The 26,898-nt window shown below is 42.0% G+C and overlaps 1 protein-coding gene across 1 annotated transcript; it reads right to left on the reverse strand.

Moving 5' to 3' along the window:
• Positions 1-1,693: 1,693 nt before the first annotated feature.
• Positions 1,694-26,868, reverse strand: SEC24A (SEC24 homolog A, COPII coat complex component). Its single transcript, XM_074155355.1, has 23 exons — positions 26,796-26,868; positions 20,784-21,311; positions 18,345-18,512; positions 16,670-16,747; positions 16,190-16,356; positions 15,436-15,608; positions 13,945-14,047; positions 13,011-13,137; positions 12,568-12,677; positions 12,077-12,189; positions 11,301-11,419; positions 10,607-10,662; positions 10,105-10,311; positions 9,150-9,270; positions 8,478-8,636; positions 7,789-7,962; positions 6,702-6,812; positions 6,139-6,314; positions 4,538-4,675; positions 3,747-3,851; positions 3,506-3,598; positions 2,553-2,656; positions 1,694-2,169 (listed from the first exon to the last, which is right to left on the reverse strand). The coding sequence occupies exons 1-23, from the start codon at positions 26,866-26,868 to the stop codon at positions 2,055-2,057; spliced, it is 3,318 nt and encodes a 1,105-aa protein (XP_074011456.1). The 3' UTR covers positions 1,694-2,054.
• Positions 26,869-26,898: the final 30 nt, after the last annotated feature.

A 26,898-nucleotide genomic window follows, 5' to 3' on the forward strand; every position in this document is an offset into this window, starting at 1 on the left:
TTATATTTTTTTTTTAAAAAAAAAAAAGGGATATAGTAGCAAAATACAGTCATAGTAAGAAACAGGCTTTGGGTGGGCTGTTAGATGCAAGGATGATTTTCAACATCTGAGTGATAATATACGTAAAACACAAGTTTTAAGTCATAACCTATGCAGGTGCATAGCTTCCATTTATGATTTAAATGAAGAGACTCTTTTCCAGAAAAAAAAAATAACCATACTGTCAAAACTTAAAAAAACAAACACCCCTCTTCATTATGGCTAGAAACTGTGCAAGTCTCTGAAAAGCTGTTCAAGTAAATATACTCCTGTTTGCTTTAGAGGCAGCAGACAGGGAAGCTTAAATTGGTTCTACAATAATCTTTTCATGCTATTTTTGACTTTGTTCTGAACATCGGCTTCTTGCGCTCAAGCGACAAGAACAATTTCCCGAAAGAAGCTCCTTCCCTGAAGTAAGGCAACTCCTGACAAGCACCTGCAGCTACAGCCTCAAACGGCAGGAAGCGGTTACCCCACCGTGTCCTTTGACATTCGTATCGCAGAATGTGAGTTCACCAGCCTCCTCACAGTACGTTTGATCACTTTTAAGTGTTTCACCTGTTCAAGTTACTCGCCCCAGGAAGTAAGTTTTGCAAGACCTTTAAGTTTACCACTGTTAACCAAAAAAAAAAAAAAACCCAAGGCAAATCAAGATTTTTCCATATGAAACACTTCCAGGGGCATAAGGATACAGTAACTTAAATACTCTTTACATTGGTAGCTCAACGATAGCTTCATCTCCAAAATGCAACAATTCTCAATACGCTTTTATATAAATATTTTTGTATATCAATTTTCACTTCAAGTCCAATGCCAGCTTCCATCCGCAGCTCTGGCAGGGATCTGAGAGTACATTTAAAGCTTTTATTTGCTGCGCGCTGGCTTTGGACCTAGGCTCATTACACAGCTGCAGTAAAAAAACCAATTTCTTGAAAACTTCAAGCATGACTCAAACCCTAAACAAATCTTCAAACGCACTGTAATATTTTCGTCTTTAGAAAAAGAAGTTCTTTTCCAATTCTAACATCAGAATGTTCAATGTTGTCTCAAAACATTAGGTTTGAGGGGCTGTCGTACAAACTTGCTTCAGAATCACGCTAGAGTTTTGGGGCCTAACTTTCAGTTCATGTAAACAAGAGCTAAAAGCCTACTAAGCGTAAACCAAAAAAAACCATGAGATAACCTTCCTCGCCCTTCCCCTCCCTCACCATTCACAAACTGAAATTAAGAAGAAAAACAAAGCTCGCCATCTACCTCAGGCTGCTTTTGCTGCTGACTCAGCCACTGACTTTTTTAAATATGTCTTATATAGGGGGCCCACTCCTCCCCACTAGTTTTTAATTAGAATACTGCCTTATTAAAAGCTTTAACAAATCCAGCCCTCTGTGTCCAGGTTAAGCTTACCTTTAGTCCTATTAGCCACAATCCAATCCAAGCACTGGATTCTACGCTTCGTTAAGTGTTTGTTCGTTTCACAATGAACAGTTGTTTCATTGCTACTTTAAGCATTAAGTTGAACATTGAGATGCTCTGTCTGTAATCACTGGATGCACTCAGAAAGAATTTCCCTGCAAATCATGATCAGTATTTGTGAGGTTTTTATATCTAGCAGCAAAAAAAAAAAATAAAAAAAAATGCAGAGTTACAGAAATATACATTTTGAACAACAAAGAACTCTTTATTTTACAAAATGTATTTCACCTTTTCAGTATTGCCTTTGTAAATGTACTTCATGCTGCAACTACTTACAGTAAAAACATGATTTGCAGCAAATCAAAGGTGCTCAACCAGTTCCACCAGTTTGATTTTTTTTTTTTTTTTTTTTTAAGGTACAATATTACGTAGTTGCACATTTGATTCTCAGATGTGGTCCTTTATTTGCTTTAGTTCGTTGAAATCACAGTGAGAACTTCTCATCAACTGCCTCAGGCCACAGATTTAATGAAGATATTACAAGCACAATCGTTCTTTACTGCAAAATCTTTCCTTAAAGAGGTGAGCCAAAGGCTAGTGTTTCATTTATTCACTTGCTGCTGTATATGGAGGAGGAATTCATAGTATGATAAGGCTGATTCTGTTCTGTCTTCAATCATGTTTTGCAGAAAACTTGATTTCAATGGACTGTCATCCCTTAAAAATGAAAATAAGTGTTTGAGTGAAACATTCGAAAGTTACAGGTCAAGCGGTGAGATATCGCAAGAGCTTAAAACCCATGAAAAGAGGTTCTCAAATAGCCCTCGTGATTAATCCTAACAAGTGCACTTACCAGCATTTACTTCACTTATCTGACATCAACTAAAGATTGTTCTATGATGTTTAGTCTTTTTCAGCCTGTGGAAGTTCTAATTAGAGACAACTCCTAACGAGTCATAACCATTGCCAAATCTTAGGCACAGCATGCACCGTTGTTAAAACTTCCATTAAGAAAGCTCAGTATACGATATCCAAATTATCCAAATACATATTCTTAAGAGGTCCCTAAAGAAGCACAAAGGCTGTTAAAAAACACTTACTTTACTATATATAGTATAGGAAAGAAAGGTCTCTGCTCTCTCAGCCAAGAAATGAAAGATATTGTTCTGATGGATTCCGCAGTTTCAAGTTCTGGGAGATGCGTCTAAGAGGCAAAGGGTATCATTAATACATACATATTGGGGTTTTTTTCAGAATAAAACAGTAAAAGGAACACTTAAAATAGCCCAACTCAATCCTCATCAGGTATAAAGGAAACCCAGACAGGTATGTTTCCTGATGTACAGTTTTAGTCTAGTCTCCTTAATCATTGCCAGCCTCTCCTTATTCTGCTTTCACGGGAATTTCACTGAATTTCACTGAATTTTTTAAGAGTTGGAAGGGACCGTATAGATCATCTAGTCCAACTCCCCTGCTGAAGCAGGATTGCTTAGAGAATGCTACTCAGGACTGCATCCAGGCGGGTCTTGAAAATCTCCAAAGAAGGGGACTCCACACCCTCCCTGGGCAGCCTGTTCCAGGGCTCTGGCACCCTCACCGTGAAGAAATTCTTTCTCATATTCGAGTGGAACCTCCCATGTTCCAACTTGTGCCCGTTGCCCCTCGTCCTGTCACTGGGAACCACTGAAAAGAGTCTGGCTCCCTCCTCCTTCAACCCACCCTTGAGATACTTATAGGCATTGATAAGGTCTCCCCTCAGCCTTCTCTTCTCCAGGCTAAAGAGTCCCAGCTCTCTCAGCCTTTCTTCATAAGGGAGATGCTCCAATCCCTTAATCATCTTTGTTGCCCTTCGCTGGACTCTTTCCAGTAGTTCCCTAGAAGATCTATAAAGTTTTAGCCTGGAGAAACTAAATTATTTCTTTTCCTGAATCTGGATTTATAGTCAATAATAACTAGAGGGCTATTATTTGAATAGTGGTATTTTAGTTTTCGTGAAAATAATATTCTGGCGGCACTGTACACCTGGCGTACAGCAAAGCAAGCACATACGTACCATATTCTGCGGTACGGAGCCATAATTTGGAACTCCAAGGACTTGGCTGATGAAGTTCTGCCCGCAGTTCTTCCCAATCCACAGAAACATTACCTGAAAGATACCCAGCAATAACAACATGAATCCAATGCAAAACCACACCTCAGCACTCCCCTACACGTTTTGAGTTCTCAGAAAGAAAGCGTCAAGTAAATTTGGATATTTTTTTTTTAATTTAATTCACCACCACCACCAAACTTACGGAGCCAGCATCCATAAGGTAAGCACCATCCCTGCTCAACTTCTCCACTGACAGCTGGAGAACGGGCGGCTGAGGTATAGTTCTGTCATTGATGTTAAGAGCCCCCTAAAGGAAAAAGCAAGAAGAAAACCAGTGGTTCACATCTTGATGCATTGAAACAGGCACAAGAACAGAAGGTCAAATTCAACAGAATACAAATAGGACATATTACACCGAATACTGAAGCTGGACCGTTTTGCTCAGTTTAGTTCAAGTCACATTTCGAGTGCGTAATTTATTAGTAAATCTCAGTGTTTTATTTAGAGAGGGTGTACTTCCTCAACTTAATCTTAGTTCATTAGTTCTAGAATTGGAATATCAGATTTGTTCTGTACAAAAGATGTGGTTTCTAAAATTATTCAGCCTCTTACATAAACATTCTCTCCCTGTTCACAGAACTACATTGACATTTTAAACTAAAGGAAGCTACAGAGGGACAAAAAGTTAAAGCATATGTTATACTGTCTTTATGTACACGTGATTTATAGTGCAAGATACACAGCAAGAAGTGAAATAAGTAAAAATCTTCCCCATCCCTCCGTAGGCAGAGCACAGCTCCTCTCCAGAATTCATCAATCCAATCCCAAATAACGAATGCATAAATGCAACTATAGGGAAAATATAAATCAGTAAATTTTAGTTACGCAGCTTCTATGTGAAAAACCTGTGAGATTTTTAACACAGATTTGTTTTCACATCGTACCAATCTTTGGGACCGGACAAACAGACCATGTAGCAACGCAAATACTCACCTCATCTGTGAGATTATCAACTCGGTACAGACTGGGATGTGTCATCAGCATGAGGTAAACGAGGGGCTGGTTTTTCACTTGACACATGGTAAAAATGCGTTCATCCAAACGTGCGGTCGTCCCAGTTTGAAATGCTTTCTGCAAACAATCAGGCATTTAATTTGACCGTGAAAGCAAAATGAGATAAACTGAATTTAACATACCATCTATTGCTCATTTCTAACTTACTTGGAAATCTTAGAGTTGAGCCGTAAGTATTTTCTCAAAACGTGGTACTTCACCACTGCTATTTTACTTCTCATACAAATCATACAATTCTCCTTATTCCCATTTCTGGGTTCAGAACTTACCGTGACCTTGCACCATCAATCCTTTCTGGTGAGCACTACGGCTGAGATGAAAGCATCCTGAAATATAGCTTTCCTAATATATACCTCAAAAACGCCACTGGATGGATTTTAGAAGAATAAATACTGCAGCAATTTACAGTTGGCTTCAGTGTACAGAATCTTAGGCAACTCTGGATTTACAATAAAGATATAGTCCTGGGTTGTTGGGACAAAGAAACCCCAGCTATAACTGAAACAAGGGCTCCCTCCTCCCACTTGACTGGGTCAAACACTTACAGAGCCTTCTACATGAAAAAGCTCAGAAATCAATATAAACATGCCGGTAGCAACATGCTGTTTAATTCCTTATCAAGAGGTATGAATCAGAAAATTCCCTCTAGAACAGAAAGGCAGCTTGTTCAACACTTAAAATGATTTCTGGTACGAGTTCAGGGAAATCCACTCAAAAAATACTGACATGGAGCATATTGTGAAATGCTTTAAACCTTTTGCAAGAACAGGCAGCCAACTACCTCTTTGGCAGCCACTCATCTCTCTTAATCCACACCGAACTGCTGTGTGGATCTACAGTTCCAGAAATGCACAAAAAATTAAGATTCTTGAAAAAGCACTCCACCAGTGCCCTGCCACATTCGCTACACTAGTCAGGGTCTTTAATTAATTTTCTTATTCCCTTGCTTATACCACTTATGCTTCTGGTTTTGTACACGCTTCTGAACTCCCACTTCTCAACCAGATCGTTGTCCTCAGTGATACCCCATAAACATCATCTGTATCCCCTACTGCTCTCCTCAGCAGGCAAGAGAAGGTGGCCCGTACGTTATTACCCCGATACATTTGCCCCACCGAATTCTCCAAATCCCTTCTTTTTTCGTAACATACCAGACTCCAAGATGAAAAAAACACACATTCACCACCTGTAAAATTATGTATTATCTACCCAGGCCCAAGAAACAATTAAATAGGCTTTGTTCTACATTGACCTCTCATGTCATCAAATTCTGGGGTGCAGAGAAATGGAGTTGTTATCTTGAGAGAACTTTATCTGTGCAAGAATAAGTTCTCAAATCTGCAAAATATCTCAGTGCTGTAATGGCAAATTGCAGGACTTCTCAACTTCTCAATTTGGAGACCTACAAAAATACTGAAAGATAGATGCTATTTTGCACATCAAAGAAATGTCCTTTTCCTTCAGGCTGACGTGGCAAACAGACAAATCATCCTCTTGCGCGGCTTCTTTTTAACTCTTACCTGTTTTAAGAGCGCCAGTACATAAAGTGGAAAGAGCCGTAGGGAGTAGGGGGCCATAAGACCAGGCTGTTGAATGCTTAGGACTGATGAACGGTAAGCGGATAAAGAATCTATCACTGCGTTGACCAAGGCATCCCGAGCATCACTCAAGGTAGCAGAAACTGATCGGTCCACAGCTAAAAATAGAGTACAAAGCTCAAATAAGAGGCTTTTCCTCCCTTGGTAAGAATATAGTCGCGTATGTTAACTTTTCTCATTTCCTCCATGCATCTTAATAAGCTTTTACTACACCATACAGGAAGTCGAGACAAGTGATTCAGAAGAAGAGCCAGGGGCCCGTGACGATGCACCAGACTAAGACTAAGCCCAGGTGACTACATACAACTATACTGATATTTTAACTAAGCCAAGCATTAAGAAACTCCAACTCTTAGGTTTGCAACTTAGAAAGCACTCTTAGGAAGAGAGAATCTTTTCTTCTAATGTTACTTCCCAGAGGATTACTGCTCAGAGCTTTAGGAATATCATTCATACGTATCCAAACAAGCTCCTATCACGCTTACCCATGTTGGCCAACAGCCCAGTGATGGCTTGTACATCTGCCCCGAGGTAGACATCACTCAGTGTTGTTACAACAGGTAAGCACATTGTGTGGACACGAATCCGTCTTTCACCTGTAAGAAAAGAAATCTTTCGTCTCACAGAATGATACAGGGTTGGAAGGGACCTCTGGAGATCATCTAGTCCAACCCCCTGCCAAAGCAGGTCCACCCAGAGCAGGTTGCACAGGAATGTGTCCACGTGGGGTTTGAATGTCTCCAGAGAAGGAGACTCCACCACCTCCCTGGGCAGCCTCTTCCAGGGCTCTGCCACCCTCACAGGAAAGAAATTCCTCCTCATGTTTAGATGGAACTTCTTATGTTCAAGTTTGTGCCCGTTACCTCTTGTCCTGTCACTGGGCACCACTGAAAAAAGACTGGCCCCATCCTCCTGACACCCACCCTTTAAGTATTTATAAGCGTTGATCAGATCCCCCCTCAGTCTTCTCCAGACTAAACAGACCCAAGTCCCTCAGCCTTTCCTCATGAGAGAGATGCTCCAGGCCCCTCATCATCTTTGTAGCCCTCTGCTGTACCCTCTCCAGCAGTTCCCTGTCCTTGAACTGGGGAGCCCAGAACTGGTCCCAGTGCTCCAGATGGGGCCTCACCAGGGCAGAGCAGAGGGGGAGGATGACCTCCCTCAACCTGCTGGCCATTTCTTTTGTTTTACGAAACAATACAAGAAATGTCACTGTTCACTCAATAGCAAAAAAAACCCCCAAAACACTAAGATTTAATCTAATTTATCATACATGTGGGTGAATCAGGCCATTTCCAGTAGCTTTTAAAAACAGTTAGTTCTCAGTTTCTGAGTTAAGTCTACCTATTTTCAGACCAGAACTTAAGTTGCCCAAGAAAATTCTTGGTCTGGAAGAAGCAGCAATATCAATAACATACAGTAACCCATCAGAGCTGGGATCTTGATATTAGATCAAATAGTTTGTGTAAGTTACTGCAACTGAATTGCAGCTGATAAGCGGACACAAAAAGACTCATGTGAATACTGTCCTGGTAACGCAGTCGTACCCTGTTAACCACCTAAATTTCTCACCTTTGCTGGATGTGTAGAGGAGAGCGGACTGAAAAGAAACGACTTGCATATCGGTGAGACTCTCTTCTACTGACATTTGCACAGCGTATCCCGCATCCGGGTTTACGTTGGGTAACGACAACAAGTCTGTAGATCTTACAAAGAAGTTCCCGTGGAAAGTGTGAATGGAAAGACCTACAAGATAAGCGTTGTATTGAATCAGTTTTGGTTTTATAGTCCTGAAGTGCAGATAGAATTTACACACCTGCCATCACTGTCAGATGGCTCTGTATCAGAACGTTAAGAGCCTCCTCAATGAAATAAAGTACCTTAAGGAAAGATATATATCCCAAACAGACAACTAATCCATAAAATCCACAAAGCCTAGCAGAAAGCAGGAATTTGGAAATCAAATCAATGCAGAATAGTAGGAAGTCTCTAGACTATAAAACCAGCCCCTTCTTGAAATAGCAATCCAACAAAACTTCTAGTTTTAACCATTGTAAAACGGAACTTAGATGCCAGTAAAGATACTGCAAATACAGTCTTTAATAAATAGTCTCATGCCTGGTACTGAATCTTACTTTTCTATTCTTTTAACCATTTAAGCAGTTACAGAACAGCCAAAATACCAAACAAAACATTCCCATAACAGCAAACACTCGCTTCCCCCCAACCCTGCCCAAAAATCCCCAAAACCGTGTTCAAACCTTTGGTGCATCTTATCCTCATGACAGCCTCAAAGCCAATCTTTCTAGTTAAATATCGTTTCAGTTCCTTTTGCAATTTCTCCACCTGGACAGGGTTGTGTTTATGATGGTAAGACTGGTAGTAATAGACACTACCCGCAGAATACCTCGATATACAACCTGAAACAAAACCAGCATACATTGGCAGGGTGCAGACTGTGTGGTCTTTAAATATAGCAGCTGAATGCAATATTCCCATTAATTATTAAACTCGTTACACATGCAAATAATTGTTACGCGGTTATAGACCCGCATACAGAGACATAGGTGTGACACAACTCTGTGTTCAATTATATCTGTAGTTTCAGATGTTCATTGGCCTGAAATTACAGGTACTTTGTCACTTGAAAGTTTGGTTAAATGAAGAAAAAGTAATTAAAATGCTAACAAAGCTTACTCTAAAGGTATTTACACTCACTAAGGGATACTATTTAACCACTAACTGGGTTAAATCAGGAAGGTCCGAAAGATGATATTCTATCCACTGTCACTGCTCATCAAGGATGAATTTGCATCTTGACACACTAGATTCATTCAAATCAATTTCCTAAACTAAATGAAATGTTAATGTAGATTTTATCTATTCGCCAAATGTACTAGAGTTACATGCCCCAAACCAGCTAAATGACTTACCTAGAGAAGCCAAGTCAGAATATTGACCGCTAAGAAGAAATAAATCCACTGCAACTTGTTGCCCTGAGCAGTCCAAGGCCAACTTCTTGTAAAAATCAGTCGATGGTGTCAGATGTATGTCCTGTTAATACAATGGAGTATTACAAAATGCAAAGGAAACTCAAACAGACTAACACATTTATAGAATCATAGAATCATCTAGGTTGGAAGAGACCCTTGGGATCATCGAGTCCAACCATCTACCCTACTCTACAAAGTTCTTCCCTACACCATACCCCCACCACCAATCTAAGCGACTCTTAAACTCATCCAAGGATGGTGACTCAACCACCTCCCTGGGCAGCCTGTTCCAGTGTCTGATCACTCTTACTGTGAAAAATTTCTTCCTAATGTCCAGTCTAAACCTACCCTGTTGCAGCTTGAATCCATTCCCTCTTGTTCTATCGCTATTTGCCTGTGAGAAGAGACCAGCACCAACCTCTCTACAATGTCCTTTCAAGTAGTTATAGAGAGTGATGAGGTCACCCCTCAGTCTCCTCTTCCTCAAACTAAACAGTCCCAGCTCCCTCAATCATTCTTCGTACAATTTATTCTCCAGGCCCTTCACCAGCTTCGTTGCCCTCCTCTGCACCCGCTCCAGCACCTCGATATCTCTCTTGGATTGAGGTGCCCAAAACTGGACACAATACTCCAGGTGTGGCCTTTTTGGGGACACTAATTATTGATTCTCCATCACTGATTACAGTGATATGTTAAAAAAAATAATGAGATCATTAATCTGTTTTTGTTGGTTGTTTGGGGTAGTTTTTGTGGGTTTTTTTTTTTTTTTTGTTCTTTCTACTACTTTAGCTCAACAAGAGAGCCTCGAAACTAACCCAGAACAGGCAATTCCAGAACAACCTACATACACAGAACAGGGCACTCAGGTCTCTCAACCTTTTTTTCCTTTTCTAACCTTTGCGGTTGCTCTTTGGTTTGGCTCTTCCCGTGACTTCAGTGCTCCCATTCCCACAGATGGAAGCTGTGTCTGGAAGACAGAGATTCTCCCTCCGGTGGGGGACATCAGTTTAAAGGCAGCCTGTAACGCAGGCCCCAGAGCGCTCTGGGTTTCCAGGGATTTGGTAAACATCTGTGGCAAGGTCCTCAACAGGTCCTGAATTAGCTGCAATGGAGAAAACAAAAATATTAAGAGCTTTCTTCTTTATAGAGCTGATTGCTGAATGTACACAAACAAGTATTAACATTTTTAATACTAAGGCAGTAAAGAAAAAGCCCTAATAAAAGTCAAGTGTTGTCTCATTTCAGGTTGGTGAATGTTTACAGTCACATTGCTAAATTTAAAGACCTCTTTTTTCCACCTCAAACTTGGCATTTAAACTGTAGGTGTTAAAGAGCAGAAATCATCAAGCATATCTCAAAGTGTATGAGTGTCACTAGTTATTTAAGATAGTTCTTACCTCTTTATTTTCATTTAAATTTACTAGTAAGTTTTCTGGCATTGGTATAAATACATCTGGAAGGAAAAAAAAAAAGCATTTAGGTTATTTTTTAAAAACACATCAAACTTCCCCCAATTTTATTTGCCAACCATTACACTGATGGAAAAAAATAATACAGCATCAGTGTGTAAACCCATTTAAACATAATTATGTGGATTTCTTTTTTTTCTGATTAGCATACCCGTGGCTAGAATGCCATCTCAGAGCAGCAATCAAGGTTGAAGGATAATCAAGACTATTAAGTAAAAATGCATAGCGAAGATTTTCTAGTGTTCATTCTGCCTTGCCCTACGTAACACAAGAGTGAGAGGTGGCTTGTAACTAAAGGCAGAACAAGCACTAAGCATCAGTCACCACGGAACATTTATATATATTTACCAAGCATGAATATTTGGGATCGTAAGAGAAATATAGACAATTGTACAAATTAAACGAGAAGTTAAGAAGGTTGTTTTCATGTTTTAAGTCATGAACAGCCGCAGCGTTGCTCAGACACAGGGGCTTCACAAATACAGACATGTGCTGCTTCTAAAGCCATTACTAGAGAGATTAATGATCTAGAAACTCACACCATATATATATATTTTTTAAAAAGGCTGTCAAACTCAGCAGTCATTAGTAGACACTAATCACCAAACTGATTTCTGCATACCTTCAATATCTGAAACTATAAGCATCTGAGGCTGAGAGAGACCTTCCTGAAGACTGTAGAAATGGATTGTGCTGTCAAATGTTATGAAGCCTATTTTTGTTCTAGTGTTCCCAGGAAGCCTAAAAAGGAGACATATGGTGTTCAGCAAGATGAAATTTCATTTCTGTGGGCTTTTTTACTTTTTTTTTTTTTTAAAGCATCCACTGCACCTGTCCAAGGTTGTTACCATGTCGTTAGCTTAACAGCAAAACTGCAACAGCTTGACTAAGAAATTTTGGAGAAAAAAAAATTAACAAAAAAGGAGCTTATAGTAGAGTCACACAGCAGACACTCAAGAAATTTTTTAAGAGGGTAATAATAACTGAAAGAAAAGGAAGAAACAAGCTGTATTTATATAAGTTCAAACAGCATGTATTTTATGAAAAGTTTTATTAGACGTATGCATTCCTTTCAGCAAATACTTATCTAATTTTCAGCTTTTAAAAAAATACAGTTCAAAAGCCATCATAAACATGATGTTTATTCCTCTTGGGGATTGGTGAAGCAGATAGGAAAGAGCCGAACTGAGAAACAAGCCTCAAAATTACCTTTTATACTGGCGCAGCTGTGATGGAACAGAAGACTACAGCTTTACGCTATATATAAATACAACATTGGCCATCGGTAGCCAACGCCAGGAAATTTCTCTTCTTGACAGGAAGTACTGGTATGTTGACGTCTATCATAAATTTAATAAGAGTAATGAAAATAGGAGATTCTAAGGAAAAGGTACTTACAAGTCAAGATTGTCTAACAGGGTCTGGCAGACTGTGTTCAAGTATCCTGTCTCTATTGCGTTATGAGAGACATCAAACACGAAGAGGTACACGGGTGGCTGAGGTGGACGTAGCTGAGCAAAGAAAAAATTACCTTTAATTTTCAAAATGACATTTATTAGGTTGCGTTTATTCATTCCACTGAAACTTTAAACTCCTAAACCAGATGATAGCTAAAACTTCTAAATGCATTTGTCTCTTACTGGGCAATTCTAAAATTGCAGTTTTCTTCCAGAAGACCTACAAACACCGACATGTTCTAAATACAGAAGAACTTTGACATCATAAATGTTTAAAAATAGAAAACTATCTGACGTTCTTCTCAGACATACTCCTTGAGGCAGCAACTGTTTTGCTAAACTGGAAAGTATCCTTTACAACAAAGCTTTTTCTGACTTCCCTCTGGAAATGAAACAAAGGGAAAGAATAACTGAGGGTAAGTAAAGCCTTACCATGTATTCAGATGGAGCCATAAACTCAATAGTAGCATTCTGGACTTCAGGTCTTTTATGAGGTTCTCCATAAACTCTTGTCACAGGATTATACATGAATTCTTCAGGAACTACACAGATAAGTTTATATGTTAGTCCTTCACACTAGTATTAGCCGAGGTGCGTTTTAAAACAAATACATAGGCTCTTTCGTGCCTGTTGGGCAGCGCTTCTTGGAGAACTACGCTAGGTAGGGCAGCTGCTTTGTCACCAGAGCCAGGCTCACTGTGCTTCGTTACCAACCCCACTGGCTTTGCCCGTGGGAACTATTTCTCGTGTCTCCCACCCCCAGTATGACCGGTGACCATCCCTAGTACTGATACGGCCAGTATTACAGTCTCCAAGGCGAAGCTGGGAAAGGTAAACCTTAACAGCTTACGGCAATAAGCACATTTCAAACCTACCATCGTTCACTCTATAGCACAAATTGCATTTCCATCTCCTTTGGTCTAGGAAGCTGACAAAAGGGTTAATGTATGTCCGGCAGGAACGGCATCTCACAATGGTACTTGAAGTGACCACAGGCAATTGCTGGAAAAGAAAAGCTTCCCGTTTTAAAACATCACCACACTCCAGCTATTCAGCTACAATAACGGCATTATCTTCCCAGTCAAAGCACATTTGGTGAAGGAAGAAGTATTTCTGCACCCTCCCAGCACCCCTACAATTCCTTAATCAAATAACTGATTGAAACTGAGCTCTAACCTATTTGACTGCCAAGGTTCCATTTTCAAGCCTCCAAAGGCTTGAATTTTACATTGATGGTTTAAGACCAAGTCCTACATCCAATACAGATCAAAAATAATAAAAAAAAAACAACGCATCTTTGAAAAAATTAGTTAAATTGTGAAAAATAACTGCTTAAAAGAGGCACTGCTAAATTCACAAAGTCTCCTGGCTAGCTGAGGACATCCAAACCCCTTTAACTTTGTTAATTCTTAATTAAGTTAAGAATTAGTACTAGGTTTGGTATAGGAAATCAATAACTACAACTGATATGTGACAAGATAAAGCTAGCTAAGCAATTATGGAATTTAAGTGTGTTTCCCTCTGTCACACTCCAAGTGCTGTGCTGCCCCTAAGCTTCTGGTTTTTTGAGGTTTGGGAGGGTTTTATTTTATTAAGAAGTGAGGCTTGAAAGTTTAAAAACGGCAGGGAGAAAAATTTCAGAAAAATTACAATGATCTGTGTGGAACAGAGTAAGATACCAGGGGAATTTTTCTGGGCCAAGATTAGCCAACGTACTTGCCCTTCTTTTATAATTCATTGTCCAGCTCTGGACTCTAGTAAAGGCATAGTTGATATTTCAGCATTTAAAGTTTTGAACATTTGTCATACCGATAAGTCTTTGAAAGGATGAAGCAGGAGCCCCAAAGGAAGTTTGGCTTTATTCAATAAGGCCTGAGTTTGAGGAATGTTAGTCAGGGTACAGCGGAACAACCTACATGGAGGACAAAGGGTTATTTTCAGAGGCTTTCAGATAATAAAATGATGATTTCAGTAGCACAGAACATCCTTTATATTTTTCTAGAGCTGGTGATGGTGAATTTCCTTTTCCAAATAAAGGATCTTCTCCAACTCTGTCAAATTATTCTGGTTTAGTCTGAGCTTGACCCATGGTACATACTTTGAATTCTTACTTTATACACGTGATCTTTACACAGAACTGAGTGTCATTTTAGTCACTCAAGTCAAAGTTAAGCCTAACAACGTTCAAAGTTGCACCAAATCTATATATACCCAGTGTTATTTTGGAATACCATTTTGAGGTGGCCTTATATACAAATCTGAACCAGCAAAGTTTAAGAAGTTGTCTTAAAACTACACAAAAGTAACTATAAACAACCCTATAAGTCATTTCAGGGACTTTCAGAACTCGATGGAGATGACATAGTGCAGATGTGCACAGTATTTCTGTAAATCCAGCCCAGCTTGTTCGTATGAGCAACTTCACAAAGATGCTGTTACTTCCTTTATCTATCAAAAAAAAGACTTGCAAAGCAGGAGTAGTGGGTAATACCCCATTTTGTTGGTCTCCTCAGGGAGATGACCTGAATAACCAACCAGCCGCCTCTCATTTGGCGCATTCCATTTACGCCGTTGTTTTAAACGGTTATTTCAATACAGAGATCACTCACGTTTCTCCAGTCACAGTCTTTTTGGCGGACTTCACTCAAGTGAGTTAACTCCTATTTTAAGTCTTCTTTCGATCATACTCGTTGCCAGCTATATGCATAGAATCATAGAATGGTCAGAGTTGGAAGGGACCTTAAAGATCATCCAGTTCCAACCCCCCTGCCCTGGGCAGGGACACCTCCACTAGAGCAGGTTGCTCAAAGCCCCCTCCAGCCTGGCCTTGAACCCCTCCAGGGATGGGGCATCCACAACTTCCCTGGGCAACCTGTTCCAGTGCCTCACCACCCTCACAGGAAAGAATTTCCTCCTAATATCTAATCTAAATTTCCCCTCTTCCAATTTAAAACCATTACCCCTTGTCCTGTCACTACATTTCCTGACAAAGAGTCCCTCTCCGGCTCTCCTGTAGACTCCCTATTGTACATTTTTGTTTTGTATATTGTAAGGTGTTGGTATTGTACCTGTCTATAGCTGCTTTGCAAGCAACATATTTTTCCTCATACTTTCTACACAGATAATTTTCCTCACTTCAAAGTTTAAACCACTTACCGCCATTATCGTAACACAGGAAAGCCTGTTTTCAATGTTTTCTACATACAAAATTAAGGAAGTATTTTGTGAAGAGTTATGCTTACAAGTAGGAATGTATACTTCTGTTTATTTTGATGAATTATAGCAGATTTATGATCTTACTCAGGATTGCAGTTGAGCTTCTGGATCTCTTCATGCAAGTTTGGAACAGGAGGCTTCAAGAGGGTCGTAGGAAGAATATTTCTTTCTTGAAGAAGATTCACAGGTTTTAATCCTTCTTGCTGCAGACTCAGGCCAGCCATCGGTGCAGTTAAGTGATTAGTGCCCAGGGCAGGCTAGAGTCAAATAAAATTTCAGAAATTAACACCAATTATTTGGATGAAACCCACAGTTCATTTAAAAAGCAAACATATTTCCCTGCCAATGTTTATTTGTTTGCTTGTGTATTAACTGCCATTGTATTACAATGATATATTTAGAAATACTACTTGTTACATAAACTGGACTTAGGCAGGTAAGATAGTAAGAGGTAAAAAATGAGCATATATTTGCTACAAAGCTCTTAAAATACAGAGGCTTAGCTGGCAAAAGTGCGGTCAGTTCACTTTGAAAGTTCAGCTACTTCAGCTCACAACAGCAACCCAAGGGAAGAAAAACATGCCAAAAGCAGCTGAAAGTTTTAAGAGAAATATTTGGAACAGATTCAAGGCTAGAACACTGCAAAAGAGCTGGCCCACAGCTTTTCCAAACTGGTACCGAGGCGTCAGCAAAAGCATTAATTCCAGGCTACCTCTATCACCAACAGCGAACCACAGGGGCAGCACCCCAAGACGCACAACACACCCCCAATCCTCACTTCTCTTTACCCACACGCCACTACAGGCAATAAACGACATAAAAACCAGACAATCTTTACCTGGTGGAAATGCTTTGATCCATCTGGATATTGCAAAGTAGACGCTTGTATTCCTGGTCCTCCGGGTGGAGAAGTGTTTTGGTAGCCTGGAGGTAAGGCAGGGTAAGAATATCCAACGCTTCTGTTCATCTTAAGATTCGGGGGTGCAGGAGAAGGATGCGGAGTTGCTAGAGGCAGACAGGCAAATAGTTAAAATGAATTGCTGAGGAACCGTAGTTTGCTCAGTGCATTAACACAGCAGGAGGGCTTTTTGGTGGTGTTTAGTTTCTAAGTGTAAACAAGTGACAACCGCTCTCAATTTTTGCCAAGTGCTCTTAACTCCTTTACCGTACTTGGCAAGACTTCAAATTTCGTATTTAGTTTCAAGACAGACATGGAACCAAGTATATACGCTTGTACATAAATGCCTAAACATCTATCTCTCCCCGACTCTTAAAAAAAGTTAGGTAATAGTAAATATTTTTAATCCCAAAGCCTTACCCATGAGGCCACCACCTTCTATTGCATCGTAGCTGTTTTGCACCGCAGACCCATCGCTGGCAGCAGATGCGGGATCGCCTGTTGAGAAACACAGTCCCGGGAAAAATTTTCACAAGTTCCTAAGAAGCTGTAATGAGGCAACTGCAAAGAAATCTTACTTGCTGGATGAATGTTAAGATTAGCATAGTTTGGATCTACTTTGTTTCTGTCCCAGGATGAAACTGAATTAAATCTACATCGTGGCCTCTTTCTCACACATAGACAAAGAACATTCATAAAACCCTACGATCTTTTTTCAACTTCGGGCTGAATAATCTTTTAAGATTACTTTAGATTTGCCATAACTTCCAAGCTCATATGCAGTAAAATGTCAGGGGACGCGTCTTCCTCAGCAGAGCAGTATCTGCAGTTTTCAAAGAACCTTGAAGTTCCTTCAAGTACTGAGTTCCTTCAAGACCTTTTTCCACTGATAATTCACAGAAACATCAAATTCCCTTCACTTACACGCTTAGTCCAGTGCTGTTCCCCAAACACCCACAGTTCTGATACGGTCACATACCAGTCAAGATACAAATTCCAGCTGAGATAAGAAAAACCTTGAAATTAAGAGCGCGCTCCCAAAGGACAGCGTTTTGTAAGCTAGGTCTAAACATACAAAACCAATTATCTATTGCTAAGGAGAAGCAGGTGCTCAATTTACTTTTTATTACCATGAATACCTTCAAAGATGACCCAATGAAAGGAACTCGCATCATACGCCGAGTCTTGCTAGTACGCGCCAGTCAACCTGCTCCACAGACTAAACATTTCTCTCTCTCCAAGGCCCTGGAAATGTTTCCCTTCGTTATGAAGAAAAGCCTTTCCAAACGAAAGCAGTTTCTAACGCATTTCGTATGCTCAAAACTAAGCTAAATCTGAATATGCTATTCTTGTACTCGCACAGCTACCACATACAAGAAACTGTCAATCTGAACACGCGAGGAACCGGCAGTTTTGACAGAACAAACTACGTATGGAAAATTAAAACTGGCAGCTACCGCGTGGCCCCATCCAGCACGGGCACCAAAGGCGATACAACTGCAGGTGGTTCGATACAGAGCCCCGATGAGTTCTTAAAACAACGGCACATTTGTGCAGGGCCCACAGGAGACCGAGAAAGTCAGGTATCTGCCTTCAACAGCTGACGCTTAACAGCCTCTACTAAGAACCTCCAGAAAATGAGCAAATCCAAGATTTTACACGGAAGGTAAGAATAAGGTACAGCTACGTAAACAGGCAAGGAATTGCAGGGTTCACATTTTAGCTTTCCCTGCAGAATAAAACAATAAAGGAAGGTACAGACAGATTATCTCCTCCACCACAGTCAAGAACGCAGAGAAATCACAATTTCAATATCATGTTAGAAACTTAAAATAAAAAGAGATGGCAACTATGGGAGACATGAACATGGTAAACAGCACAGTGTTAATTATTTTTATTTCAGTAACAACTGGCAACAAGAAATATTTTACTTCCTTCCAGGTCCTCACCTTCTCCTTTCAGATAAAATTATGCTGTATTAGTATTGATTTTACTATTTGAGTGTCTAATAGAACAGTGTACTTGACTTTAAAGGTTGCACATTAGAGCGAGTTGTAATGTTCAAATTCAACAAAAAGAGCAAATTATTTCTTACCTTCTCGATTTGCAGCTGAATTTAGCAGAGACTGTGTATTAGGTGGTCCTGCTACCAGTGTCGATGGCCTAATTAAAGGCGGACCACCAACTGGTGGGGGTCCTAAAGGTGGCCTCGAAGGGGGGTGGAGTGGAGTTAAAGGCTGAGTCACTGGTGGAGGTGCAGATCCTGTAAAGAGATTAATTTTTAGGAGGAATTTAACCCAGTTGAAAAAGTCACAGAAGTGTTGTTATAAAACCACACAGATCGAACTCTAAATATTCCTCTTATTCAAACGATAAACACCATGAGATACATAAATCCTAACGTGTGTAGAAGGTGTCACAACTTCAGGCTGTTTCTCATGTGCTCTTCTCATACTGGGTTCCTGTAGCTGTTATCCATGATCTCTTTCAGCTTTTTGTTCCTATCGTTGGTAAGAATTTCAAGAGATACAGAGAGCATCCCAACCTCAATTACTAACTCTGGACTTTATATAGTACGGCCCCATATCAGACAGAATAATGAACTAGTAGGAGTCTACACAGATTCCTTCTGGATGCTCATCTTTCACTTCAATAATCCGATGCAAACCAGCAATGTACAGATTCTACAGCTACTCAAATGACTTGGCAAAAAGATTTCACTTGGAAAAGCATCAGCGATGTCCAGTTTGAATAAACTGGCTCTGCGAGTGCGAGGTGTTTTGCCCTGAAATGTTAAACCCTCCCTGTTAAAAGTCACAAGAAAGTTTTTAATTGCTTCTATTTTAAAATTCTAGGACTTTCTCAAGCCAAGACATTTAGAAACGCAGTTGCTTTTCTTCCCTTCAAATAATGCCAGATCCTAGGGCTCTTCCACGCCTTTGTTCCCTATTATTCCAGAGGTCAGTATAACCGCCCGTTAACTCTAGGAAGACACCGTTGTATTTTAATATAAAAGTTAGCCTCTCATAAGATAAAATTGCCCAGGTCTCAACGGTAGAGAAGCCTGGAAGCCACACATAAAAGTATAATGACCAATTCCCCACTACATAAAAGAGGCAACTTCATGAGCCTGCACAGCGTGGTCACATTTGAGGGAGGAGAGAAAGCAAAAAGGAAGAAAAAAAAACAAAAATCACATCCAGTGAAGTTATCTGTGTGTTCACTTAGTGTCTGATACCGCAAAGCTAATTAATAATCGCTCTCTGCAGGCACCACTATCAGAACTTGGAAGAGATGCTGTGGCGGAGAGACTGGCCAAGGCTGGCCGTGCAGGCAGGGGACTGGCAGACCCTTCCTCTCAGAATGAGCGCGACCATCAAATGAGCTAAATTCATTTTAAAAGTGATCGCTGTTCTACAAAAAAAAAAAAACTACCAGGGAAGTTGCTCAGGAGGATTCCCCATTGACTGGATATAAAAATTCTCTTATTCCAGACACTCTCTCTCATTTCACATGCCACTTTCCAAAATTTTGCAGCATTTTCTTCACTAACTCCAAAGCACTAATTGCTTATTCCAATAAACTGCCAGAAAGTGTTTCATAAATTCTATGAGTTTAAGAGAGTTTGAACATCATAACAAAAGTCGTCAGGCATATAACAAAAAACTAGCATAAAGAAAAATCTCTAATGAGGCTAAAAGCATTTCACAAGAAAAAAATATTTGCTTTAACATTTAAAATATTTCTATTTGCATGCTCATTTAGATAAACCTCTATAACAACAAGCAGCAGTTTGGCAAGGAGAAACTGGAGTATTAACTTTGTTTCTGCAATAAGCACAAGTTGCACAATAGAGCTATTTAACCTTAGAAAAGCTTTTGCTCGCTGTAAATACCAGCACACAAGCAGCAGGAACAGAAGTCTCACGCTTTCAGAATACTTTTTGAAGACTGATAATTATTATTAGGTGGTGAAAATTACAAGTTCGGAGGAAGGAAACTTTCCGTTCAACTGCTTTCTATTTCAATGGCACAGAATATTTCAGTTTTCTTTCCAGGCTGTGCACAAGTTTTTTGCATCAACCTGACTGAGGCCATTCCGAGAAGTACCTGTATTTAGTGATTACCAGAAACGCTAACGAGTTTTTAACTGTGAAAAAAAAAAACCCACTCACAGAACAGGACTACAGTTTTCAACCGTGAAGTCCCCACTGGACTGAAGCACTGGCTCCAACGGCCACCCCAAGGAATGGTGATGGTCCCAGAAACAGCATTATCCCATACACAGCTCCCCAAAAGGACGAGACACCGTTCAGAGGTTGCCTGACCTGCCCATAGAACTTTCATTTCTAACCCACAGGAACCATCCCAGGATTCGTGATGTGCATTTTCTCAAAGTATCTGCTTTGACAACCCCATTCCACAAGCAAAATGCCGCTGAAGAGTCAATTCCGTATTCTTTTTTTTTTTTTTTTTTTTTTAAAAAAGGAGGTTGAGAAATAAGCATTGGCAAAATATCCACAAGTTCCGGTTACCTGGCTTCATGTAGCTGTTCTGCAGTGGAGGACCTCCCGGAGAAGCAGCATATTGATAACTTCCTGGAGGATTTGTATTTCCTGATAACGACGAGGGTGGCTGAGCTGACCCTGTCCCTGTCCCCATCCCCTGAGCCAAATGGCTTGTTTGAGACCCACCGGGCTGGCTCACGGGGGTCTGGCCGTACTGCCAGTTTGAGAGCACTGGTGGGCTTGCTCCAGGAGGAAAGCCACCAGCAGATGATATAGCAGCTGAGTTTGGCAATGTAGGCGGCAACACTTGTGGACCAGGAGCTGTTTGCTGTACTGGTGACCCGGAGAAAGGTGCCACTGGTGGTCTATTGAGAGTCTGCCCGGGTCCTTGGTAATTGTTTAATTGAGAAACATTCTGAGAGCCGCTGTAGTTATACTGTCCAGAAGCCTGATGTGGAGGAACCTTCGCCGGCGTCTGATGCGAATACGATCCTGGAACTGAAGGGCTGTATCCCTGGCTATCCGATGAATGCATCAGCTGATTTTGAACGGGACCTGGAAGAAAAAAAAACACAACAATGAACCTTTTAGAAAGTCAGCGTTGCATATCACTTCTGAAAATAAGAGAGAGGTTCCTGGGAATGTCTTTCCTTAGGATTTTATTAGTCTCCAATTAGTCTCCAAGACTCTCCAAGTCTTTATTTTTCTGCCAACAATCAGGTGTAAATGACAGAAGCGCTGCTGCAGGGGACGTGTATTTGGTAGTATTTTGCTATCAACCCTGAGATCTTTGATTTGTTTCACAGTAGCCTCACAGCCACGGAGCATTCCAGTGCCTGAGCGCAATCCTTCCTCCTGGACTGAAAAAAAAATAAATAAAATCACACACGATACTATTTCTATCTTCAGAAACACCCCAAAGCGAGCCGACCAAAGAGGAGCGCTCTCCCACACAGCTGGCAGAAGTACAAGCGAGCAGACTGAAAGAGGAAGCGCCCACTACGTAATAACTCAGTTTCATTTGATGATTGACACCGTAAGGCAAAGACACGACCAGCAGGTTTCAGCGGAGGTCACCGTGCTATTTCTCAAGTGACAAGAGTTAACCTATGAAAGTTTCTGCAGGTGGTTTTAGTCAGAGAGCTACTCATCCACATACCGCTCGTGTGAGCGGCCGACTGGTCACAAAGATGGAAGGAAGGGTAATTTTATCCTAAAATAATTCACCAATCAGGGAAATAAAACTCGACAGTTTAATGGTGCTTCTTATGCATTTGTTGGTTGGTATAGCTGAACTACGTTTTACTCATTTGAAGGAAAAAATATGAAAAAAAAAAAAAAAGGTTAATAACTCTCCAAACAGGGCTGGCAAGAGCATCATCAGGTCTGTGCTTTACGCGGGAACACAGAGAGACAGAACACCCTGAGATTGCCAGGGCGATAAGAGCTTCAGCAAGAAAGCGGCTGCTGCAGGTTGTTCATACTCATGCCACAAAGTGGACATTCTGAAGGGAGACTATGAATTTTCAAGCAAAATCCTTCCGAGCAGAATACACTAGATAACGCATGCCACAGCCAGCCATGGCTCCTTAAAAATTACTAAAACGCTTTCCATACACAGTTAAACATGTGAAAGCATTTCACAGCTTAGAGTTAAAAATCTTTGATTGCAACCCTGTACTATTTTCCAGGTTTCCAGAATTACTTAAGGTATAGACAATTTTTTTGAACCCAGACAAACAAAAATACTAAATTTTCCAGACCAGAAACACCTGTGGGATTCAACACTTGAAATTTTCAAAACCATTCCAGAGACGAGCTTGGAGAGCGGATGTATATTTACCGTACAAGGACTGGAAACAGCTGCCACCAGCGTGAAATCACAGAATTTCATTTAACTTTTAAAACAACGACAGCGGGTTTCCTATTCAAGCATTCTAGTTAAATTTCAAAAGGTGAGGAAGTTCGCATTTCCAAGTTAAAATAACTTTGAACTCGGGCACTTCAGATAATAAATTAAGCTAAAGACAGAATATACTGAAATATTTAGTTAGGACAAATACTGCACCGGTCATTTGGCTCCTCGTTCCCTAGAAAGCCTCAGGCTGCAGTTCCCAGACAGCTGTTATTTCACTGGATATCATACAGATCCCCGCTAACTCCACAGCCGAGGCAGTGCCAGTGACCTCGTCCTCACCACCTCTGGTATTTGTGCATAAAAAGTACACACCGTGTTATTCTCCACCCATTAATCTCAATACGCTACTCATCATTCAGTCAGGGAATCGTTATATCCCCCCCCAACTTACAACGCTGCTCATGAATCTTAGTAAATAATAATTCTCCAAAATCGATGGTGTCTAAACGAAAAGCTTCAAACACAAAAATGCTGACAAAAATTATGACTCACCTTCGAAAAAATCACCCTGCAGTGTTTCAGCTGGGGTTTTCAACAACCGATTTACAAAAGCCATCGTAAATGAAACTTGCTAAGCGTAAGAATGATGAAGAATTCTTACGTGATGCCAGGCCTCCTGACTGCACGTACACTGACACAACACTGCTATCAGCCGTACAAAAAACACAGAGCAAATACAAATTAATTTCATAACTTGATTATTCACCTTTGAGCGTGACTCTGTAGGTACTTGGATTGCTCTCTTAAGAACTGTTTTCCCTGCTTGAGGGATAAGTTGGAGGATAAAACAACGGAAGCGAGGTGAAACCCAAAACTGAGCAGCTTGATATTTTCTAAGGCACTTTGCTTTGAAAAAAAAAAAAAAAAAAGTCGAATTCGCCACAGCACGATGTTCCAAATTTCAATTTTTATTTTTAAAATCAGAAGCACAATGAAAAGTGTCAGTAGCCCAAATGCAGTTAAAGTTTTCAAGACCAGCCGGCCTAAAGCTCCCAACAGAACTAAAGCAACAGCACTGAGAGGCACAAACCCTTCCCAAAGGCTCCACAGAGACTTCTCAGGGACATGCTGTTTGGCCATCGCCAGGTACCCACCTCGACCTGACCTCTTTACGGAGGCCGGTCAGAGAGCATAAAGGCTCTCCAGCTTTCCCCAAATGCTGCTGCTGGTTTCCTGCGCGGTCCTGTGAGGCCAGGAACCAACAGAATCACAGAATGCTATGGGGTTGGAAGGGACCTCTGGAGATCATCTAGTCCAACCCCCGGCCAAAGCAGGTCCACCCAGAGCAGGTTGCACAGGAACGTGTCCAGGTGGGGTCTGAATGTCTCCAGAGAAGGAGACTCCATCACCTCCCTGGGCAGCCTCTTCCAGGGCTCTGCCATCCTCACAGGAAAGAAGTTCCTTCTCATGTTTAGACGGAACTTCTGATGTTCCAGTTTGTGCCCGTTACCTCTTGTCCTGTCACTGGGCACCACTGAAAAAAGACTGGCCCCATCCTCCTGACACCCACCCTTTAATTATTTACAGGTGTTGTTCAGATCCCCCCTCAGTCTTGGGTCTAAAAAGACCCAAGTCCCTCAGCCTTTCCTCACAAGAGAGATGCTCCAGGCCCCTCATCATCTTTGTAGCCCTCTGCTGTCCCCTCTCCAGCAGTTCCCTGTCCTTGAACTGGGGAGCCCAAAACTGGTCCCAGTGCTCCAGATGGGGCCTCCGCAGGGCAGAGCAGAGGGGGGGGGATGACCTCCCTCCACCTGCTGGTCACACTCTTCTTGATGCCCCGCAGATGCACCCCAACAAGGAATTCAGTGTAGGCTGAAGAGCTTGACCAACCCACACAGCAGCAAAACCACCGACACTCAGAGCAGAAATAAGTCAGAAACACAAGAAAGGCCACCTACTTCACAGCGAAAGACACCTCTACAGGGACACAAGGTCATTTAACATTTCCAAGGGATCAGGAATGGCACCTGATGGTTTCATAAAATGAAGGGCCAAAATATTAGTGTGGGAGGGCAGGAGTCAAGCTATATTTTCTGCCATACAGAATTTCAGCATCACCTTCTCCGAGCCAGTTATTTAGTGCATCGCTTTCACCAGACGCAATCTCTCCAACCTCTAGGGAGGGAGACGCAAGGATAATAAACACCCTGAAAAGCTGCATCCCGACCGAACCGCTGTGGGATAGGTCACCACCAGCACCCACTTACAGCCGCCTTTGTCCCACGGGTCTCCAAACCCAACAGCTACTAAAGCTTCTCATCACCTCACAGTGCCACGCAAAGACGTCACATGAGGAGCACTAAACAGTTCCAAAAGAATTGTTTCTCCTTCTTGTTTGCACTTCAGATCTATTAACTGGAAAGCAAATTAGTAACCTGCAGTTAAATGAATAGAGAATACCGATCGTATTAAAGGCAAAAACCACAAAGGAAGGAGAGGAAGGTTGTTGCTAAGCAACCCGATGCTCCCCGCTAAACAATTTCCCGGTCAGCACAGGGTGCTGCTGTGACAATTGTGACAATGTCCTACCTTCACGGACAGGGGAGCTCGGGGAGTTACCTGCAAACAGCAAAGCAAGCAACAAGTGGAGAGGAAGAGCTAACAGCTCCAGAACCATTCCTCATTCCCCTGACAGCCCTCTTTCCTCACAGCCCGCTATAAGTACCACAACAGTACTCGCAGTGCCCTCTGTTTTAAAATGCTTTATTTTTCTTGTAAAGCTCAAGGATCACAGCACCTTCTCAACACATATTTATTTTAAACTATGCTAAGAACACTCCACGCTTGAATAACCTAATTAATTCAAAAGGCCAGCAACCCAAACCTTATCTCTAACACACCATAACAACCGTTTCATTTTATTACCTTGCATTTGCGTAACTCTAAATTTCAGTTCTTTATTTTTCATAACACCTGACAGCCGGGGAGCCTGAAATTCCTCCTCCTCCGCCTGCCTCCCCAGAACTTCCATTACGTGCTTCGTCCGACTGCAGGGCAAGCAGACAACGTAAAGCGATGCCGGTCTGTAAATCACCCTCCTCGATTACGAACCATTAGCTCACGTTCTCTCCGTACACCCAGAAAAGAAACTCTCTCTCTCCCTCTTTTTCTCTCTCCGGACTCTATTCAGATGCTTCCCACTTTCTTGACCTCGCGTATAAACAGTTGTTTGTAAAATGTCATTTTGCAGATGACTTTGAGGGGAAGTAACAAGCGGGCTGTGAAGGAGGAGGGGGAAGACAAGCCAAAGCATTTAATTACTCACGCATAAAGCAGGAAAAAAAAAAAAATAATAAAAAAATCCAAAGATCTCGTTATAACTGCCCTGCTTATGATGCAGCACAACTGCTGCAACACAGAAGTGTGTAATGAAGGACCCGAGGACGGAAGATGCTGTCCCTAAGGGGGGACATGGGGAAATCCTTCCAACGGCACAGATTTCCACAGGCACGAAGAAAACAGAGGCAAGGCTCACCTCGCATTTCTTTCCCCCTCCCTAGGCTCAAAGCCTGGCTGGCAAGTTGTTCGGTCTCCCCTTCAATATCGCGTTTTAAATTAAAACACACACACACACACACCAAAAAAAAAAAAAGAAGAAAAAAAAGATGCTCTGGGCAATCCTGCTTCAGCAGGGGAGTTGGACTAGATCATCTTTATGGTCCCTTCCAACTCTAAAAATTCAGATCTATTTTGAGGGGAAGAAAGTGGCCAGGACTTCCCCGGGTCGCCGCAGACGGAACGAGACGATATTGCTTTGACGTGGATGACAAGATAAAACCCCTCCGGTCGGTGCAGGCCGTGCCCCCCCGTCGTCCCCCCGCCCCCCCCCCGCCCCTCCCGCTGGCGATAACGGCGGTGCCACATGTACAGCTCCGTCCAAAGGGTCAGAGCCCCGGGCGGTGCCACCCTTGGGGCGGACACACCGGCCCCTGGGCCGCCGCCGGCCCCGCCCGCCCCGTCGGGCCCTCACCGGGAACAGCCCCCCGTCCCCCCCACCCCTCACACCCCCTTCCCCGTAGGCCGCGGCCTGCCCCACCGTCCCGTCCCCCCCCCCCCCCCCCCCGCCATCCCCGGCCGGGCCCCCCTCCGCCACCCCCGGGGCGGCCCAGCGCCGCGCTCACCGTTGCTATAGGGCTGCTGCCCGGCGCCGTTGTGGTTGGGGTAGCCGGCGGGGGGCCTCGCGGGCTGGGCCATGGCGGCGGGCTCCGGTTAGACTCGGCTCGG

This window comes from Numenius arquata, chromosome 11 (assembly GCF_964106895.1).
Source record: "Numenius arquata chromosome 11, bNumArq3.hap1.1, whole genome shotgun sequence".
In the NCBI taxonomy this organism is placed as follows: Eukaryota; Metazoa; Chordata; class Aves; order Charadriiformes; family Scolopacidae; genus Numenius; species Numenius arquata.

Bases quoted from the DNA above. Each gene is read 5' to 3' on its own strand.
- SEC24A (XM_074155355.1), bottom strand. From the start codon at position 26,868: ATGGCCCAGCCCGCGAGGCCCCCCGCCGGCTACCCCAACCACAACGGC. The intron at 21,312-26,795 runs GTGAGCGCGGCG...TTTTTCTTCCAG, and splicing joins GCAGCAGCCCTATAGCAACG to GTCCCGTTCAAAATCAGCTG. The intron at 14,048-15,435 runs GTAAGATCATAA...TCCTCCATGTAG, and splicing joins AAGCTCAACTGCAATCCTGA to GTTGTTCCGCTGTACCCTGA.